A 21,252-nucleotide genomic window follows, 5' to 3' on the forward strand; every position below is an offset into this window, starting at 1 on the left:
ATATTACTGTCCCTGACGTCTATTTCAAGACATTGGAGAGAGATGAGGACCTCCAGACAGCACCGAGCTTACCTCATATTCTATTGTGATCTTTTTGCCTCTTATTTAATTTAAAATTTCTAGTAAAAAAAATATAAAGACCTCACTCAGCTATTCCACGTCACACTTTCACATTAGGTATTCAAACACCAAATCAGTGAAGGCCTCACCACTGCTGAACCTGAAATCCAAAACACCAGACATAAAAAGTGGGCAAGGTAAGCTAAGAGAGGGGCATTGGACAGAGGGGATAAAATAATAAATACAGCGAGACATGATTAGCTCCCAGTCTGTCAGTGAGAGTGGTCCATAACTGCTTATGGCCTTGTCACTACATGATTGCTTGAGGTTCAGCAATTTTAGATATAATCCTGAATCGAGCTTAAGTTATATTTAAACTTCTGTTTAAATTCTTGGCTACGTTGAAAGCCACAGGTTTGTTTTGAATCATTCTCCCAGTGCAGTGCTGAGGGCCACTCTGCCCATCTGTTGGATCATCTTAAAAGCGGAAGTTACAGATATTTGGAGACACTTAAAATTTCATCCTATTTTTAGCCTTGTTGCTGTTTAGCAACTAGTGCTACTTAGTTAGTTATACAGATAGGAGAGGTAGCTGGGAAATGTTGGGGAGCAGGTGCTGGGGACCCAAAGAAGAGCTGGGAACACAGTACTTAGGGAACACAGGACATTAATCCATAGAAGGCTCGAATCCATTAGTTGTCTTGCTCATGAACAAAGTTGTTTGAAAATGCAAAGCTTCCATTTTCTGGACCAGCCCTCCATTTAGGTAATAACATTCATCCTACTGAAATCCTTTCATCTGTCGGCCGAATGCAATAGTCTTCTCCACCTTCTGTGTAAAGAGTAACATTGCTGTCAGCCTACTGCTGACTTCCTTCCAAGATCCATTTTACTGGTGAGTGAAGTGGTTGCTGTCTGTCCCCTACCATACATATTTCACAGAGAGTGATGTAAGTTTTAATTAGTAAAACTCCATGAAATATTTAAAACTCCTCAGGTGAAAGGAGTGATATTAATAAAGTGGAAAAATAGCATTAGAGTCTTAGATTGTGTAGGAACATGAACTTCGTAGATCACTGTAGTGAAAAAAAAATGACAGAAGTGGCAGAGACGAACTTGGGCTGGAACTGCAGAGGGGAGATAAGATGTCGTTATCAGATGCAGGCCACAATATTAATACATTTCTATCCATATGCTATTTTGGTATGTAAAAAAAGATATTCCAAATTATACAAACATTTCTAACTGCTTCTGGCAGAGTAAGCCATTTTTTTCGGTTTTACCTGCAAATGGCAGTAATTGAGAAACTTTACCTAATTTCTGAAATCAGCTGTCATAGTAGAGGAAGCACTGTTCTACTGCCATTTAAAACTCTACCCAAACTTATGTCCAAGTGTCCAAACCAAATGTCCATGTATCTCCTTCAGCCTGCATTTCTGAGTCTGGATTTTGGGAAAACTCTTGTTTATCTAGCTTGTTGTTACCATAACTTCTCATCTAAAGTCAACTAGAGTCTCCTCACCTGTAATTCACCTATGTTAAAATATTATTACAATGTCATTGCCCACTCTTATTTAATTACAGATATTTATAGTGTTACAGTGTTTTGAAGGAAGACACTGTTTAAGTAGTGAACATGTGTCCCTAATTAATTGCACAGATGTCCACTCATCTGTTTTTGAGCTACTTTTTTCCTTGCTGTTGAAGAAACTAGCACAATACTATTTTTATCCAGTGTTTGTAAGCTTGAAGGTTACTAGTGACTGTTAAAAATGACCCCCTGATGTAGGGTGTCATTCCATGCAGTGACTTGCGGTTCGATATAAAGCTCTTGTAAGTACCTATGGTGCAGCACTTAGGTCATCTTTTCATTAAGAGGATTCCATTACTAAGTTTACTAAGGGACTAAGTTTAATGGACATACTAGAGATGCTGTTTTTACATTTGGTCTCACACAAGTGAAAGTTAGCAAAGGGAAGCCTGTTAGCTCCTGAAAGAGGCAGCACTCCTTTTTTCCAAGGGCAGAAGTGGAGTGCACCATTCTGAAGTCCTCGTTCACTTAACTCTCCACTGAAGTCAACTGTAAGGAGTCTTGTAATTTCCTTTGAAAGATACACCTTTTTAACAAGTTGTCTAGATAGGCTAGGAAACGTCAATCTAGTCAAAACATTTGTTTGACATCTGATCTTAGAATTGTTGTAATTTGAATCAAACAGTATGTTAAAGAGAAATTGCCAGGTTCTAGTTTATGAATGTGATATATTTGTAGTGGTGCACTGATATTTCTTTAGCTTTAGAAAACAATCACAAACACCTTAGATATTTTCAGATGCTTTTGTATAGTTAAATAGCCATAATCAATATATTATGGATTACTTACCCTAATTCAGTAGAAAATACACCAACACTTGCGCCAAAACATTAGAAGAACCTGTTCCACAGTAAATACTGTAGTGTTTTAGAAGCATTCCTACTCATGGCATTTTTTTTTAAGTGCAGAAAAATATTTCAGCAGTTTCTCTAGGAGGATAAAATATCCACATATTCCAAATGTTACTGACTGGTTGTGATGTCTTGCAAGTTAGTATCCTGCTAACCTCTCCCTCTAATTTCTATTAATGGGAATCCTACCCAGACCTGTCTCCTGACCTGTGGTTTGTTACAGGCATTAAGACCCTCCCTCTCAAGCACCATCTCCCAAATCATGTAGAGCTTTAATAGAGAATTCTGTGCTGGCTATATTATTCAATAAACTCATAGAAAGAATATTATTAACCATTAAATTCTTCAGGGGTGCAGAATCATTTTTATGGAACTCTTTTAAGTTTTGCTACAGAGGTACTGCTTTCTTCATTATCAAATTCTTTTCGTTGTTTTTTTCTTTTTTTAAATAAAGAAAGAGCAGTTTTCCTTGCAGCTGTCACAGTTTACATCCTTTCTCTGTAAATAATAAGTTGGAGAGTTAATTTTAGCACTGCCACATTATATCTTAGAAACGTCATCGTTGTTTGTTAGAGGAGTGCAAAGGAATAGTTTGTTATTTTCAACACAAAAGCCTGTAGTTCTGGCTTCATTGCCACCTCCCTGCCATACTTCAGACAGGTCTGTGTATCTCTATAAAACTCAGTATACTTACTGTATTACATCACTACTGTAAATTGTAATATTCCAATATATTTGAAGTACTGGGCTGTGTATTGTCAGAACAGCAGCTATCATTACTGTTAAAATTGCAAATTCCAACTAACTGATGTTTTTAATGATGAAGTAGTATTTTAGCTGTTTGGGATTGTTGCCTTCTGAAGAACGGCACAGTACCTAGCAACTCATGTTAATAGATATAGTATTCTTGTAATGGATGGTTTCATCAGGAGAAGGACTATGACATTATTTATAGCTTTTACTCTGTTTGCTCAAAAGGAATTTTACCATGCAAGCTCTGTTCAGAAGTTTGAGATTTTTCCTTTTCTGAGGATAAAAGATCTCTTTCTGTCTTTAAAAGTGTATTTTCACAGAATTTAGAATTAGATTTGAGAAGCAGCACAAGGCATTCATTTTCTCTTTGTGTTTCTGTGACAGAGGTGTAGACTTAAAGGTAGCGTGGTTCCATGCAAAACTTTTGATTCCTCAGTCTTTGGATTATCGTACTGCTTGTGGGTGGCAAAGCACTGAGTGAAAATCCCGTATTATATGCAATCATTAATTAACGTTCTTTTCAAATGTTAAAGTTATTGTGGCTATAACACTGATTTTTTTCAGATGAAACTGTATTAGAAAGATTCAGATAAGCTTTCCTTGACACCTTTCTTATATCTTTTAATTAAGAAAGCCTTTGGTGTTAATAGGTTCAAGTTTGCCAGAATTAGAAACGAAGGGATCTAAATACATGTATTTGCAATATTCTCACCTAAAGCCACCATGGTATGCGGCTGTATCAGCTGCCCTTTCCTCAGTGGTATAAAGAGCCCCTAAAGTGGATTAATCAACCTTCCTTGCCATTCAAGCCTCATATTAACATCTTCGTTATGAGCCATTGACTATAGGACATAAGACCCCAACACACATACCTGCTAAGAGAGAAGTAGGGGCTGGACAGCTTCATTAGCTGTTTATAAAGGGGATAGATGACAGTTTCTCCCAGAAGCCCCATTCCTCTGCATGGGATAAGATTGGATTGAGGGTGCAGCTGCATCTTAGACTGACCAAATAGTATCAGCCTCACAAGATCTCAGCTGGACCGCTTCCTCCTGTAGTCACAGCTTTGGATTACCAGCAGTCCATCTGCCACCGCACTTCCACTGCCAATTAGATGATATACTCATGGCTTGGGAGAGCGCTTGAATGTTTTACAAGCTACATGCTGCTAGAGAACCACTGCTTAGTGCCCTCCTTCTCCCAGTGAGCACAGAGCGCTATTAAATTAGCGTACTACCAAGAACACTATGCTCCAGGTATATCTTCATGCATCCCATGAGTTATTCTATCCACCTTAAGGGGGTGGCCCAATTTCAGCAATCCCTTAGGAGAAAATGAGTTTCTTTCTCACATGATTGAGTATTGCCTATTCTGAGCTTTTAGTCAGTGACTTTTGTCAAGACAGATTTCTTCTTGTGGAAGAGAAGGAAGATAGGTTCCTCTAAAAGGCTGATTAAAACCCTATGCAGTTGCATATTTTGAACTGCTGAGGTGTACTGAATATTACAAAAGTCTTGAAGGAGGGAATTGCTTGAAAAAGTGAAAGGCACATGATGGAGATGGAGTGTAGGTAGTGCAGGCTGCTGCCTGTATTGGCATACAAAGAGGCAAAAAATATCTATTCAAGTGAGGAAGCATAGGATTGTGGTTCAAAAGTCAGCGTGAGCAAGGAATGCTGTCTTGCGTAGAAGGCAATATACCCAGGAAATGAAGAAGTACCTCCCACTGTAGGACTTAGGTAGGAGCTGGCTCAGGATGCTTATCTGTCTACCAGAACATCTGTACTAATACAATGGAATTTCTCATCAACAAAAAGTCTGTGGCGGTTTTGTATTCTGTTACTGGGGAGCAGCAAGCCAATGAGTGAGTTGTATTGTAGATTAAGCCTATCAAAACCTTTGCTTTTGGTTCTGCACTACACCACTACCTATATTTAGTTATATATTTACATATATACATGCATGTATATAACATCTACAATACATACAATAACTTTACATATATTTAAATAGCAAATATGCTAAAGATAATTCCTTTAAGGAATGTTTTGGAGAACTTTAAACAATTTATTTTGACTGTATTTTGTGTCCTTATACTGATAAAGCCAAATGCCTTAGTTTCTGTCCAGTGAGAAAGAGATCTATGCAGAGACCTAAATACCTTGAAGGAAAAATACTTCCTATATTTAAAAATGTCACAGTTACTATTGCTTTCTATTAACCGGAGCCTGTGCAAGCCTAGAAGTAGCTTGTTAGACTCCGTAGAAATCTGGGAATCTGCTTCCTCTGCTGGGACTTGCAAGACAAACTTTCTAACCCCATAGTGAAAGTAACGAGTTATTTCATGTAGAAAATACCTGTCCCGTACCCTGGTTAGCCTCAGGTAAGTGATGCACTGTGGGACTAGGGATTTTCTATTTGTGGAAGGAACCGCTTATGTGGGAGATACACTTTTAAAGACAGACATTTGCCTGGCCGTGCTTAAGGAGTTTAGAATGTCATAGCAAATCTCAAAGAGAGAGGCTAGTGGGCAGAGAGGACGATGAGACTACAGCATAATAGATACATCTGCTATATAGCTCTGTAATTCCTCACACTAAGAACACCTCTGAAAATGTGGTGAAAATTTGGTGTGGGGAAGATCATCCCAGAACAAATTTGCATCAGTTTAACACTGCCTCTTGTCTCGGTTTGTGAAAGCAGAGGGATTCTGGGCACCTACGGTGCACACCACCCCTGGGAGTTTGAGGCTCTACTTAAAACTGACAGCTATGGGATAAGAAGGTGTTTTCTTTCATCATTAGCCAGCCTTTTCTAGAATGATAATTAGTTTCAGGAAGAGAATTTCAAAATCTGTCGTGAATGTATTTCTGTGAAAAGCTTTCATGTTCATGTTGTCTGGCACTGCACATCACACAGCTACCTCCTCCTGAGTAGGCCCCAGTGTTGTCTGTTTAGTTCTTTATTCAGATCATATGATAATATGTTGAGGGAAAAGAAGAAAAAGAAAAGCTGTTGAGACAAAGGGGAAGACTTGCAATGTCAAATGCAAAATACATCTTTTAAACAATATGTTTTAAATACGGTATTCTTGTACCATGTGCAGAGTCTTTAATACCCATCTACACAACACTATGAAGGACATATATCTCTCTGTGAACCTGATATGACATACACATCTTTCATTCATCTAAATTGTTTCTTTTAAGTTTTATCTCTTAAAACAAAATTAGGTATGTATGTTCATTTGCATACAAAAGAACCTAGGTATTCTTGTTAACTATAGATAAGTAAAATGGCATATATGCTAACAAAGTCCAGATTCTATGTAAATTTTCATTTACTGTTCTTAATACAGTTAGCTAAGAAAATGGAATTTTTGTGGGGAAAAAAGTATCCTCAGGCAAAAGGAAAGGTCAGATGTGGAATTTTTCTGTGACCATACATTGCAGAAAAGGGTCTCTTCAGAAACTTCAAATACTTCATTTCAATAAAGTTGAAATAGTGTAATAGAAAGCATGTAAAGTAATGTAATGTCATTTTACATTTATGTACAATTAATGTAGCAGAAATTAATACAAATCAAACACAATGGAAAATGGAACATTTCCTCTTCATTAAAATGAGAACATGTATATTATTAATACCATATTAGAAAATCAAAATATAATTTGCCTTTTTTCATGGAAAATTATCACATTCTCATTACGCAGCTCAATGTGAATATAACTAGCTCTCTAATGAAAAAGCCTTATTGATAAAAATATTTACACAAGCTTTGCTCCTTAAGTTAGAAAGGTGGTTTAGTGCATGCGGCAGAAAAAAATGATAAAAAAATGAAATTAATAACTAAAAAGAATCTATATCTATCATCATATTTAATTATTTGACTGTATATAATTTTGCTAGTATTATCCTGTATTGGTTCTAACTGTGCATCTCACGTGTAGGACTATTCCAAAGAAGGGGCACAGTTGAGGATTGTGTTCAAACCTGTAATTCTTTAAATCCCTGTGGCTTCCTTTTATGAAAAAAGCCCTATTACCAGAACATTTAATGGGAATTCTAGAATAATTTGGATCAGAAGGGACGTTTAGAGAGCATCTTTTCTAACCTCCTGCTCAAAGCAGACTTAAATTAAATCGAGCTGCTCAGGACATTGTCCAGCAGGGTTTTGAGTATCTCCAAAGATGGAGATCCCACCTCTCTGAACACCTGCTCCACTGTTTGACTACCCCGATGGTGACAAAATTTTAGTAAGATCTAATAGGAATGTCCTGAGTTGCAACTTGTGTCTAGTGTGTCTTGTCCTTTCACCATGGGTGTAGAGTCGAGCTCTGTCTCCTCTACACTCTCCCATTAGGTAGCTGAAAACTGCAGTAAGATCCCCTGTAAGCCTGCTCTTCTCCAAGCTGAACAAGCACAGCTCTTAGTCTCTCCTCAGTCAGGATTTGTCTATCGAGAGAGATCCTTGTTCAATTCCCTGCTCAGTCAGGTAATGTTTAAAAGTCCGTTTCCTTTCATATCAGAGGGTCCTAATCCCCTGGTTGGTTATACGTGTTTTTCAATAGGCAGAACTCTCCAAAACCTTTAAAAATACACTGGTTTGTGTAATTCAAGGTTGACTGGGTCAGAAAGTGTGACTTACTGGTTTAATGAGCAGGGCCATCAGCTGAAAGAGAGACATGGGTGCTGGTCAGCTCCTATGTCAAAAACTACAGTGATATTTTTTGGTATAATGCAGTCATTTCACCCCTCATCTCCCTACCCTGATTTAGCCGCTCCCAGCTGCTCCAGGTCCCTGCATTCCTGGAGCATTACAGACCTCTCAGCTGCCTGCCTGTCCTCTTTTCTTCCTGGGAAGAGAGGACAAGCACATAGCAGTTTGTTGTCATTCCGTGATTTTTGGCCTTCAAGTGTTACAGGTGGGCTACTGGGTTCCTTCCTGTGCTCGTAAAGGATTTGTCATACTTTGGCCTCTCCCATATTCTAAGCGGCACCCTGATCCTTGTCCTGCAAGTAGTTCCACATGGCTGCTCTAATCACATAAGTAAATCAGTCGGCTAAGTCTTCAGGGAACTGAACAGACTCATAAGCATTTGCCTTTTAATTCATTTGTGGGGAAAAAAAAGGTGTTAATATTCTGTGTATTTTTCTTGTACACTCTTACAATTCAGGAGGACCTATAGGTCAAGTAAACATTGTATTCACTGTTTTCTTGATTAATTTGGGGATCGTAAGAATCAAAACACAAATTTAAATTCATATTGCAAAATTGTTAAATTTTGAAACAAATTCAGAGAATTTGTGGTTTTTCATTTTTCCTTCCTTAGTTGAGTTGAGTAGAACGGGACATTTTATTGCCTGATTCGTTACTTACAATAATCAAAGTCATGGTCAATATTAGCTAATGGTAAATTTTGAAAAATGTTGCTGCTTACATCTCATTACTGTTTTATTCTCCTGTTGGGGGGTAGGGTGGTGTTGGATTTGTTTTTTTAAAGTGTGTGGGTGCATTTTTCCGAAAACGAAGACCAATGACTAACTTGAGCCAGAAATAGTGCAGCCAGGAGCTTTGCAGACATATAGTTCTGCCAAAGCTTCTCAAATTCCTTTTTTCTGCCATGGCCTAGAGCCCTTCCTGAAGAGCCTGTCAATCATAATAAAATGCATCAAGATCTTCTTAGGTGGACAAACAAGAACTAAACTGTAACCACAAAATTAACTTTCTGTGTGAACTAAGACAAGAGTCAGCCCACTTCAAATAAATATTGTTACATTAATCTGCCACACCACATAACTCCAGTTTTTTCGCACTGTCGGTCAGTCACCAGTGTTCCCCCTCAACCACTGCATCAGCAAAGAAAATCTGTCAGTGCAATGCCTCCTTTGACCTGAGGTGTTCTTGGGTTTGATGCTATAACCCTCACTTGCAGAAACTCAGATAACCTGATGTAGGAATTCACACAAAGCAGAAGCTAAGAAACGAATAAGCAGAGTTTTTAATGATGTCACTATAAGCAAATTTCAAAGCATGTGCTGAATACCTGAATTGAAGAAAGAATACTTAGCAGCAAGAGTAGGTGAGCTGTGTGTCTGTGACTGCAGCTGTATCTTACTTTTCCATCATCTTTTCCTTCTCATTTCCCATTCCCCTCCATATTTTCTTTCTCTCTTTTCTGATCCACTGTTTCTTAAGTCATGCCATACTTTATCTGTGAGCTACCGCTAATTTTTTGAAAATGGGATGTAGCCAAATAACTTCTTTTTGCTTTGATCTTTTTGCTTTGTGATGCTAACGAACCAATCCACTAATAACAACAAAGTGCAAAAAGACCATTAAAGTTCTAATATGCAATGAGTAAAAAGGCAAGTAAAAAACACAGAAAATCAAAACTGTTTTTGTTTATGCATTTTCATTAACCTCCATCTTCATTTAAAAAGTTTGTACTCATTTTGCACTCAATTCTTGTGATTCTGTAAGTTAAATGAATCCTCCCCCCCACCTTCTATTCCTTTCTCCTTCTCCCTTTATAGCCAGTCCTGCTAGTATTGGGATGCCTTCTTGGTCTCCCAGTACTAGTTTTGGTGTTACTGAAAGTGCTTCTAAAGTCTCTGTGGCAAAAATGAAAGCCACGGTGAATGAAAGGGGGAAAAATGAAATCCTATGGTATCGGGAACACTGTTTTCAAAATCAGAGCAGCGTCACTGCATTTTTAAATCATTCTTTTGTCTTTATCAGAGAATGCAAGAGCACAATAAAAATGAAATGAATAATGTTAGCACTTGCTCTGAAGCGGGAAGTTGATAATTAAAACAAAGAGAAGGCACCTAAAAGGAATTATAATAAACGACCCCTTTGTATAGTCAGGTAAAAGGGCTTATGCACCCTTGGCTATAGTCAAATATTCATAATATCTACATCAGTCTTCCATACTGTTGTAGCTTTACTTTGTTGTGATGTCAATACAAAATATATGTTGGACTTCCTAGGACAAAGAATAATTTTATAATCTAATACAGGTTTGCATAATAAGAGATCCTAAGCAAGGAACAACACAATTCAGTGGGATCCTGCCTACCTTTTTCTTTTTTAATTCTCTTGACAATTACTTTCCCTGTGCCTGTTCTCTAGAAATGCTAGTTCCTGAAGCGGGGACAACTTGTAAAGCATTTTTATTAAGTGTTCGCTAGTTCTTGCTGCAAAACGCAGTGCCTTTAAAAATATTTCTCCTAACTTTATTTCCTGTCTGATAGACCGTTGACAGTACACAGTTTAATGTCACTGTGAAACTGCATTCTTGAGCATATTACATTTCAATATAAAGCATATAAATGTGAAATTGAATGACAGAAGTTTGCTATGAGCAGAACTTCACTATCACTAATGCCATACTATTTCTATTTCACTTCCTCACTTGATTTCAACTGCTTCATATTTGTGTCTCCGTCCATTCAGGGGACATAGAAAGAGTTCCATGCAGAGTGTTGCTGTTTTGATAAGAAATATAAAGCAGAATAAAATTACTTACAATGATATCTATTTAATAACACCTAACGAAATTTACCATTTTGGTTGAATTGGACTTTTTAACAATGAAAAGTAACATAAAGAATACAGATGAGGCATTGGAGATTCAAGGTATGCCCTAAAAGGATATCCTAAAAAACAGAAAGTAGTATTTTGAATTTTCTAATGCAGATTAGAATAACACCCAATGTTAGCAAATGTGTACTATTGCAAACCAGAGGTGGTAGACTGAACCTGAACTTCATCGTACACATGTAATTCTCACAATGATGCATGATGTGTGTTTTGGTGTCTGCCTTAGAGGACCCATTGCTGAAGATGGGTAAAGAATCACAGTTATTGACAAGGACTGTTTTGTTGTTAAAGAAAAAATAATTACAACATAAATATGAAAAATGTATAAAAACATAATAAACAGGGATTAAGTCAGTTACATTTGCAGACTTTCTTACATGCTTCTTGTGGAGAGCTTTTATTAAATTACATCTTCAGACTGAGTGTCGCTGAATCGCTGATGCTCATTAAATGATTTCAGATTAAAGCATTTTCCCCAAAATAATTATGAGTCTTCTTTTAGCGTATCATAGACAGCCACAATAGATGGGCAAAGTAATTAATTTCTGAGTTAATTGATCCTGCCTGGTATATCATAAGTAGCCTAAACAATGCAAAAAGGTGAGTAATTCTAACATTTTCTAAATGTTAGAAAAGCAAATGAGGTATTTACATCCTGTTTCTTGCATAATCTGTGCAGGGATTGTTAATATCATAAAAAATTGCATCAAATTTTAGATTAAAAGTCCACCAAACTTAACATCATGTCTGTGACAGTGGCCAGTGACAAACCTTTAGATGAATACAGGAAGATAAGGTATGGCATTCACTGTCCTCCACTCAGCCCCTAATCAATTTTTCTTTTACCGATATATACTTTTGGTATCTCTAGAGTCCTGTGGTGATGTGTTCCGTAATTATCTGGTTTGTGTGAAAGTACTTACTTTTATACGTAAAAAATTTTCTGCGTACCCTCTGGTTCTGGCTCTTACATTGTTGAGAAATAGTAATTCTTTCTTAATTTTTTACTTTTCTCCATGCTTTTCTTTTTTATATACTTTTATTGTATTCCCAGTTCAACTGCCTCTTTTTTAAACTGGGGACTCCTTATCTATATAAGGACTACCGCTCTTCTGGTAGGATCTGTTCCTTTGGTCTTCCCATCACCTCTCTGTATATGTTCTCTAGCTTGAGAAAATCTTTTTTGGATAGGCACATGGCAGAACTGCATGCAGTGTTCAAAATGCGGGAGCTCCATAGGTTTACACAGTTGCTTAATGACATTTTTCATTTTGTTCTCTGTTCCTTACCTAATAACTTCTGACTTCTTTTTGCCTTTTTGACTATACATAGCACTGAACTTTTGTCTTCAGAGAATCAGTGACTACCAGATTTCTTTCTTCTGTTGTTTATGAAGTCATTTAGACCCAATATTGTGTGTATATAGTTAGGATTATTTTTTCCCATATGCATGACTTCTGTCAACACTGAATTTTATCTTAAGTGAATATCCAGTCACTCTACCTCATGAGATGATAAATTTGTAACTTTTTAACCCTATTTCTAATTTTTACTACCAATTAAAAGTTCTGTGTTGTCCAAAAACATTGTGGACAACAATGTTGTTCACCCCTTTTCTAGATCAGTGTATATATGGTGAATAGTACAAATCCCAACATGCACTTTTGTAGGATACCCACTAGTAATGTATCTCTGTTGTGCAAAATGACCATTTAGTCCTACACTTTGTATTGTATCTTTTTAACCAGCAATTATTTTACTAAAGGATTTTTCTGATTATAGTTTAGATTCTTTCAGGGGTTTGGTGAGCAAACTGTTAAAAGCTTTTGTAACTACAAGTGCATCACACCCGGGGGTTGCATTAAAGCCCCCAATCCTTTCTTTATCAGAACCATTTGTGTGACCTCTCCACAACTAGAGAAGTAAAATTTGAAACAATATGTATGTAAGAAGAAGCTATTTTATCTTAAGTTACAATAAGTGCAATAGTTCATTGAATAAATTAAAGGAAAAAATTCAGCCCAGTTCCTTTAGCAACACTATTACAAATTTCATCTCACTGTGTTTATTAGTATCTTGGTGATGGTAGTGTGTTGCTGGAGCTGTGGAAAGTAGCAGCATCTTGTTTCTCCTTTCTTTGCTTGGAAGAAAGGAGGCATACTGATACAAAAAGGGGAGTACCATTCAGTTTAGAATTGGGAAGAAGAAAGTGAGTGCTTTTGCTTGATTCAAATAAATATGCTTTTCTCACTGTTCCTGAATTAAAATGGAAGGCACATTTCTTTCAGAGCCTGAGTTGATTCCGGTTATCAGCCCCAGTCACCATTTTTTAATTATTTTTACTGTTGTTACATTCCTCTAACTATGGTAGTGTCCCATTGTGCCTCGTGCTTTGTGCCTAGTGCTGTGTAAACAGGAAGGGAGAAGGCAAGCTACGTCCCAAAGAGCTTGTTAGTTAAGTCAAGATAGGACAGAGAAAATGGGTACAGGTAAGTAGATGGAAAATGAAATAAATAGAGGCTGATAAGGTAGCAGCAACTTAACAGTTTTTGGCATTGGTTTGTTGGAGGGTTTGAGGGAGAAATCACAGAGAAGGAGGATTTTGAGAAAGGTATTGAGTTAGGCTTGCAGAAGTTTTACAAGGTGATCCTTTCAGCTAGAAGGGACTGTACTGGAGAGGGTGTAGCATTTAAGAGTTTCATGGTGGCAGATAAAATGGGGACAGATTGTGATGAAGTCTTTAGCTTATTATTTTCCTAGGCTGATTGTATTAATATTTGTAACAGAACAGAGTAAACGATACCCAAAATCCCACACAATTTTTGGGGGGAGTCTGTATGTTTGTCTGCTCTGCATTTTACCATATTTTTACCATTGCACTAGCTCACTTCTCGCAATTTCTTGTGCCTTAAAATACCAACAGTTCCTAGCTAGTCTTGAGATTGTTCTGAATATCAGGCTCATCTTTTCTGAGACTGGTGTAGTATATTCTCTTTCCTCCTATAGTGATGGTAACACTATTTGTGTGATAAGGTGATCGGTTTTGCTTTCCCTACATAAAGAATTTCATCCTAGGTAATCAACATGGGAGCTTCCATCTGTTTTATTTTTTCCTTTGGTTGTGGATCTCTTTTCCTTTAAGAAGGAAGAAACATCAGAGAGTAGCTATGAAATGTCTTTTCCATGAGTGAAGAAGATCAAATATTTAAGTCCTTTTTTCCCCCAAAATTTACTTCAAATCTAAGAGCATGGGTGGTGACGGTGATGTGAAGTACCATGGTTTGACGAGTTTCTTCAATGTTGTATAGCTAGAGCCTCCCAGGAATCAAGAGATCCAAGGAATGGATGAGTTGCAGAGACTGCAGCACTGCAACACTTTCAGCAGTATCTGAAAACTGCAGATGTAAAAAATGTTATATTCAGCTAAAGTTTACTTGACTAAGTCCAGTGGGTGTTTTTGTTCACAGTACAAAAGTCTGGCTGGTATCTCTCTCTTCCTGTAACAGTTGTTTCAGATTTGAACTTTTCCCACAAGACCTATTTCCAGAATTAGATTCAGATTGCAAAGTACTGTACAGTTGTTACTGTCATAAAAACAATCTGCTATAGCTTGATTATGGGACCAAAACCAAAAATGAAGGAAATGAGAAAATGCTAGTGTAATTTCTTTAAGAAAATTAGCTGACTTTTTATAAAATTTGAGCTTCATGTTGTTGGTGTAGTAAGCAAGAACTCTGGCTTTCCGTGGGAAGGATACAATTTTTACTGTAAAATAAAGGACATTCCCTAACAGCAGATGCTTGAGATGTGCACCCTACAGAGCATGGTTTTTTTTGTAATCTCACTGTGTGGCTGGTATCATATATTTTACCACATTGTGGATTTTCAGATATTGGATCAGTATCACTATAACGTTGCCCAGGGCAATTCTCCTAGTAACTTTTCCTTAAAAAACTGTTAAGGAAAAGTTGTTACCTGTTCACCAGTACATTGTGCACATGCAAGAGTTCTTGGAGAAAGTGCTGAGCTTGTGAGATTGACAGTGATTAAAGGTTTTGTGAATAGAGATGGTACTCACAGGCCCACTGATGGGTAAGGGAAGGCCACTATATACTGCAGTTTCCTGGCTTTGGTGAGTATGCAGTGTTTAGATAGCTAATTGGATTGACAGCTGGTTAAAGAGAAGCTGCCGATTCCAGTCTGAAGAGAGGGAAGTCTCGTGAAGAAAAGCTGCTTCTGCATGTCTTCTTGAAGCATTGCTCTAGTGCTGAATTGTCCTGAAGTACTTTCGTATGGTCTACACAGCCGAGAAATAAAATAAGTATATGTGCCTTAGGGATGAAGTTTCAGTGACCACACTGTGGATGCTGTCATTGTCACTGTTCAGGTTCTGGTTTCACCACCCAGCTAAGCTGGGAGTCGCCTGGTGGTTGGCAGGTGGTGGGAGTAGCTGTATGTACTTTCAGCTTAAGTCTAAAGAGGATCAGAAGAGGAGCCATGCATCACTTAGTGTGTTGCCATCTGAGCTAAAGGCAGAAGGAGGAAAAAATATATCCATTTCATGTTATCAGTTTGATAAGCCTGTCCTTATAAAGGACTTCCATGAAGTTGTTCGTGCATTAGGAGATACATCTCAGATTCTGCTTTAAATAATATATTATGCATTCATTACAATTAGATATGAAGGAGGAGGGAGATTAAAGGATGCAAAGATGTAAAAGTTTTGTTTTATGGTACTTGAGTGAAATTTTACTGTCTCTGATATAAAAGAGTTCAGACTAGATTATCTAATGGTCCCCTCTGCATTTATGGACTGTGAAGTAATAAGAACCAGTTTTGTTATCAAGTCTACGAAGTAAATTAATGTTGATCAGAAAGGGACTTGTTAGGTTCCTCCATTTAATCTTCTTAAATTAAAATTAAATCAAAATTTAGAAACAAAACCTTTGTTTATGAGTTATTTTTGCTGTCCAGCAATGATATTCCAAATTACAAAATCAGGAGTTAAACTTCATCTACAGGAAGGATGTGACTTGTTACTGTTTGTCTTACATTCTTTCTTAGCTGGAATGTAATATTATCATTAGTGAATTTTGAAATCCCTAATAATGAGAATTTATGGATGAGTTTTTGTTGCACATCTAAATGCTTAGTATAGTACAGAGTCCCACAAGTGGCTGCCATCCAGCGGACCATCAGCACTCTCCTTCTCAGCATCAGTCACAATCTAGAATGTGTTCATGAGGGCTCAAGCTAACGCAGGTTACTTCTGAGCTGGGATGAGCAAAGAGGTGCACACTACTCATTACTGCAGGTACTGTAGCAGGTTTTTAAGGCAGAGTACTTCAATCGCTTTCAGTCATGGGTCATGGGGACATGCCCTCATGAATGGAGTGGCAATCCAGCAGCTTATTGAGGGGCAAATGTGACCCTTAATACTTTTGTGTGCAATGACCCAATACCATGCCTGCACTTACTATTGCTACTTCTATTAACAGCAAGACTTTCGTTTCAAAGGCCTTTTGAGCTTTAGCCATGGACTAAGATACTGCTGAGCTTGGTACTATACGGTACAGAACACAACCATAGCTCCTGCCCAAATGGCTTGTTATCTAGCAGTCGGATAAGAGACAACGGGTAGATAGATGGGGAACATGGGGAGACTCTGAGGTAATATTGATCAACATAGGAGCAGTAATATCAGTACTTTGCAAACTGTGTCTGCAGGCAGTGATTTGAAGCAGAATAGTGAACTATCGGTAGGGAGGTTTACAGAAAGCTCCTCCCATGCAACATGAGGGGAGACAAACATATGCTTGTTTGAAAATCTAGTGGAGGCTGGTATAAAATTTTTGTCTGTGGTGGGAATTATTTTTTCATACTGAATGAGAGTTAACAAAGAGAAGGGCTCTGAGAGTTAGCACAAGTTGATTATACTTGATGCCGTAGGCCTCTAGAAGTGGAAGGAAACACTTCTGAGAGCTCCTGTAAGTTCTGGTTGAAGATATCTAAAAGCTCTTTCTGGTGGATAGATGCGAGCTGGCTCATTATGTTTTCCACAGAGGAGAGGTCATTGAACGAACAGATACGAGAAGATCAAAGTCTGTGGAGCAGTTATTTCTGTGTAAAACCCATACCTTGAAGACACTATACAGAAGGAATGTGGAAAATTTAAATTAAGGCTGAAGGCAAGGACTTGGGGAAAGGCTTGGTCTAAGACAGAGTTGCAGGCCAGGGAAACAAGACAAACGGGTGTGGGATCCACCATCATCAGGATCACAGATGTCTCACAGAGCTCGAAGGAAAAAACAAGAGTTTTGAACATTTTATTTTGTGATGGTAGCTAACCATAATTCTGCGGAGATAGAGTGAGATTTTAGTTTAGACAGAAACAGACAGATCTGGAAAAAAGAGGTATATGCCTCCAAAGCAGTTCTATAGCTTAATGGATCACTATTATTGTATCAGAATGAAGATCTTGTCTCTGACAGACCACTCCTGCTGAGAAGCAGCTAACTTTTGTGACTAATTCTCCTGAAATCAAGAGTGACAAAAAATAGTCTTTAGAAATCGAAGTCAATTTAAAATGTCACTTGCTTGTGCAAAGTGTGTTAAGAGATCAAACATATACTATACAGTATGATGTAAACCAGTTAGCTGTATTGTATATGGTGTCTCAGTGAAACAGCTCCAGACAGTTCTACGCATGTGAAGCGGTTACTGGTGTTACTGGTTTGTCAGTTCCAGTGAAATCTTCTCTCCTATCATTTTTATTTATGTGTTTAAACAGATGTAGCCTCTGATACAGTAGCTCATATGACCTTTGTATCCAGTAGTGCCCTTTAATTCAGTGGTGATCCCCAGGGATTAAGGTGCTATTCACCGTAAGTCAGGGCATTAGCAACTACCCTTTGATTATCAGATGCTGTTGAAAGACATGAGTGTGAAATAAATTTAAGTTTCCAGAAATGCAGGAATAATTGTAAATATATTGCTTAATAATGTGGTTACAAACTACAATACTGATCTAAACAACATGAAGACTATGTCTGCTCACTGAGTGTTGTTTTTTTTCTTTTTTTTCCTCAACATTCATTTCTTAAGAAAATTGGCTAAAAAGCGGAAAGAGACATTGAGTAGTACACGACAGGAAATGACAGTGATGGTGAATTCAATGGATAAAAGCTACACTGAGCAAGGCACCAACTGTGATGAAGCTTTCTCTTTCATGGACACACACAATCTAAATGGGAGATGTAAGTTTTTTCTTTCCTTTTTTTTTTTTTTTTGGAAGGTGGAAGAAAGGTGCAAATGGTTTTTAAAATATTCCTCATTACTCAGTCATGGAAAATCCATGGGACCCAGAGTTTCCCACTGTGCAGCACATTACAGTGTGTATTCGAATGAGCAAGACAGACATCAAGAATAGACTTCTTTAAAAATAATAAGGATAATTGAGCTTTTTTCTGTACGTCCTTTTCTTCTGCAGAAGAGCAAAGACATTACTGGAACAGCTGTAGTTTTACCTTTCTCCAAGCTCTATTATGTCAGAGATTTTATATCTCTCATGCTGTCCAAAGTCCTTCAAATGCTTCCCCTGCTCACTTCTTTTTTTGTAGGTGAAATTTGTTTTTGAATGTCATAACTTAATAATGGTGATCTGATTGTCTTATTATTTCCAATTCTAGATGATGCTCTTTCTGTTGCTTGTGCAAAGGAAGAACTCAGTGGAATTATCTGTTCTGCAATTTCATAAGAGGTTCTCTAATATCCTGGGTCTTCTTGGATCTACCCTGAAAATAAATAAAATTTGGGATATAATTTTAGTCAAGGACTCACTCCTGCCTGGGGGTTAGCACTAAGCAAAGATGAGGAAAAACAGTAGTTTTTTATAAATGTTAAAAAGAATGATAAAAGAATGACTGTGTTCAAAAAACTTTCTTGGTTTTTGTAGTTCTTAAGGAACCTCAGGGTTTTTTTTATAACAGTGTTTTTGAACATCTTCAGAATTTGTCAAAGATTGAATTTTGTTTCAAGTACTAACAGTATGCAAGGCCCAACACCCACTCTTTAATAATATACTCGAGAACTTATCTTTGACAAGCTCAATTGTACAAACACTCTGTGAGGTTTATACAGTGAGACTTCTCTCAGCAGCATTAGGCTCAGAATTTGCAATGTTGATTTGCGTTTGAGTTACTTTTGAAATTGCTTTGAAATAGATCTTTCAAAATCTGACTTGCCTTTCTGGTGAGAATATACCATTGCAGTGAATGAGATTGCTTACTTCTGTGAAGAGATCAAGAGGTTTGGCTTCATCTTCCATCATCATGATGTAGTTTTGCAGTGGTGTTACTGAATGGTCACAACAACCAAGGAAGCTGCAATGAGTTCCTGGGACTAAATCCTCTTTATGTAAACCACCTTAAACCAATTTGAAATTCTTGGCATAGCAAGTATTTGATACCACTTGAGGGCTAGAACCTCTAATTAGACTTTCCATAAGAAATGTGGTCACCAGAAGAAGCAGTATGACAGTCTTTAGGAATAATCTTTGTGTAAGGCCTTGTACTCAAGAGATTTAGAACATTCCTACTTCCTATGAAAGTGTATTATCCTGGCTGCATTCTGTATCTAGCCAGTTTTATTAGCTGCAGCAACCCTGACCTCAACTAATCTCTGAATCCATACCCAAAAGGAATACAACTCTCTTCTTTCCATCCAGTGATTCGGGAGACATAATCAAAGGAAAATAGTCTCAGATATATTCATTTATAGGGTAAGTGACAACTGCCAGCATTATTTAAGCCAGTTTTGAGATAGCTACATCTTAAGAAGGGCTGGCAACTGTATGCCTTAGAAGATCAATCAAAAAAAGATGGATGAAAGCCAGCAGACATAATCTCACTCCTCCTCATCCAGCAGATCCTGTCTTTCTATTTTTGTTTCACAAATTCCTGTTAGTCTGTTTATGGGTATCCAGAATGTGCTTACATTCACTGATCCGACTGAATTTGAGCTGTGTAGACAAGCAACTAAGGCTGAATTTGCAATGAACTTTGCTTAAAAGCCTATAATGACTCTTTGGCTGAACATCCTGTAAAATGTTGTGATTAACTCCCACCTGTTGAATGTATCTGTGCTTACAACAGTAATTCACATGGTCTTTGTATACCAAGGAACTAACTGAACTGAATTTGTTGCATTGGGCTTTCTCATAGGTTTTACAAATGATTAAATGGTTAAATACCAATGCGAGTATTGGTCTATGTATCATTCCCTGAAAATCATTGTTAAAAAAAGAGTAATATACAGGGTATGATAATATCTGTATACACATTATCCACTTGCCTGAACAAACGAAAAAAAAAAGGAGAGGAAAAAATGAACTATAGTAGAATATTTGCATACAGTATTTACAGTATTATTAAGTAAACTTACTAATGATCAAAGCTTTTGTCAAAAATACCTGTTGTCGTGATGTCTTTATTCAAGCATCAGTATTCAGTCTAATCTTGTGATTTAAGAAGTATATTTCTCATCACCGATCAAAATGCTTTCTCTGATGGCATTTCTTTTTAGAGAATTGATCAAATTCAATGAGCTATTTTATTCACTAGACACACCTGGTTTTGCCTAGGTCCTGATTCCAGTGCAGCAAACACAACAGGACAGACCCTAAACCAAGTCAATCACACACACTGTATCACTCAGCTTAAATAGCCACATATCACTTCGCTGTCTCTAACCAGCTTTGTTTCTCTTTGCAGCTGTATCTTCACCATCTTCATTTACAATGAAAACTAACACATTGAGCACAACAGTGCCTAATTCTTATTACCCAGGTAACCGTTTTTTTCTTAGTTTCCGCCCTATATAGACCTTTTCATAATAAAAGCATTATAATTATGTAATTATACTCCTTGCCATAGAGATTTAATACATATATAAGCAACATACTGGTTGCTTACAGTAGCTTTCTGAAACAAAACTCGGGAAGATTTATCGATCATTTACTGTTCTCTCTCTTTTTACCTTTTCTGCATTGACCTGCTTATGATGTATGACAGATCCATTTGTGCCAACTGCAATTTTAGGTGAGAACATTTGCCTTTATCAAAGTTTATTGCTGAAGTAATTCAGAAAGTCAAGTTCTCGGGGTACAGACAATAGTATGCAAAAAGCTGGAGTTTTATGCTAACGGGAGGGGTGATAGGCTTGGCTACACTGAGAGTGCTAAGGACAGTTATCAGGCTTGATTACTACTGTCATAGTGCAAGTCAGGGGAGAAAAGGGAGAAATAATTTTAACAAGTGGATTTGCGAGGAAATGTTTGTGCATGTATTTGGAGTGACACAAAAGAATTTGATTATCACAGCAATTGAAATAGTT

At 37.4% G+C, this 21,252-nt stretch overlaps 1 protein-coding gene across 1 annotated transcript in view; it reads left to right on the forward strand.

Moving 5' to 3' along the window:
* Positions 1-21,252, forward strand: part of PTPRM (protein tyrosine phosphatase receptor type M) — a 500,131-nt gene that overhangs the window by 369,618 nt on the left and 109,261 nt on the right. Inside the window, exons 17-19 of the mRNA XM_075142059.1 lie at positions 17,965-18,116; positions 20,631-20,705; positions 20,931-20,957. Of these exons, the coding sequence (XP_074998160.1) occupies positions 17,965-18,116; positions 20,631-20,705; positions 20,931-20,957 (254 nt within the window). The remainder of the gene's footprint in view (positions 1-17,964; positions 18,117-20,630; positions 20,706-20,930; positions 20,958-21,252) is intronic.

Source organism: Calonectris borealis, chromosome 2 (genome assembly GCF_964195595.1).
Source record: "Calonectris borealis chromosome 2, bCalBor7.hap1.2, whole genome shotgun sequence".
In the NCBI taxonomy this organism is placed as follows: domain Eukaryota; kingdom Metazoa; phylum Chordata; class Aves; order Procellariiformes; family Procellariidae; genus Calonectris; species Calonectris borealis.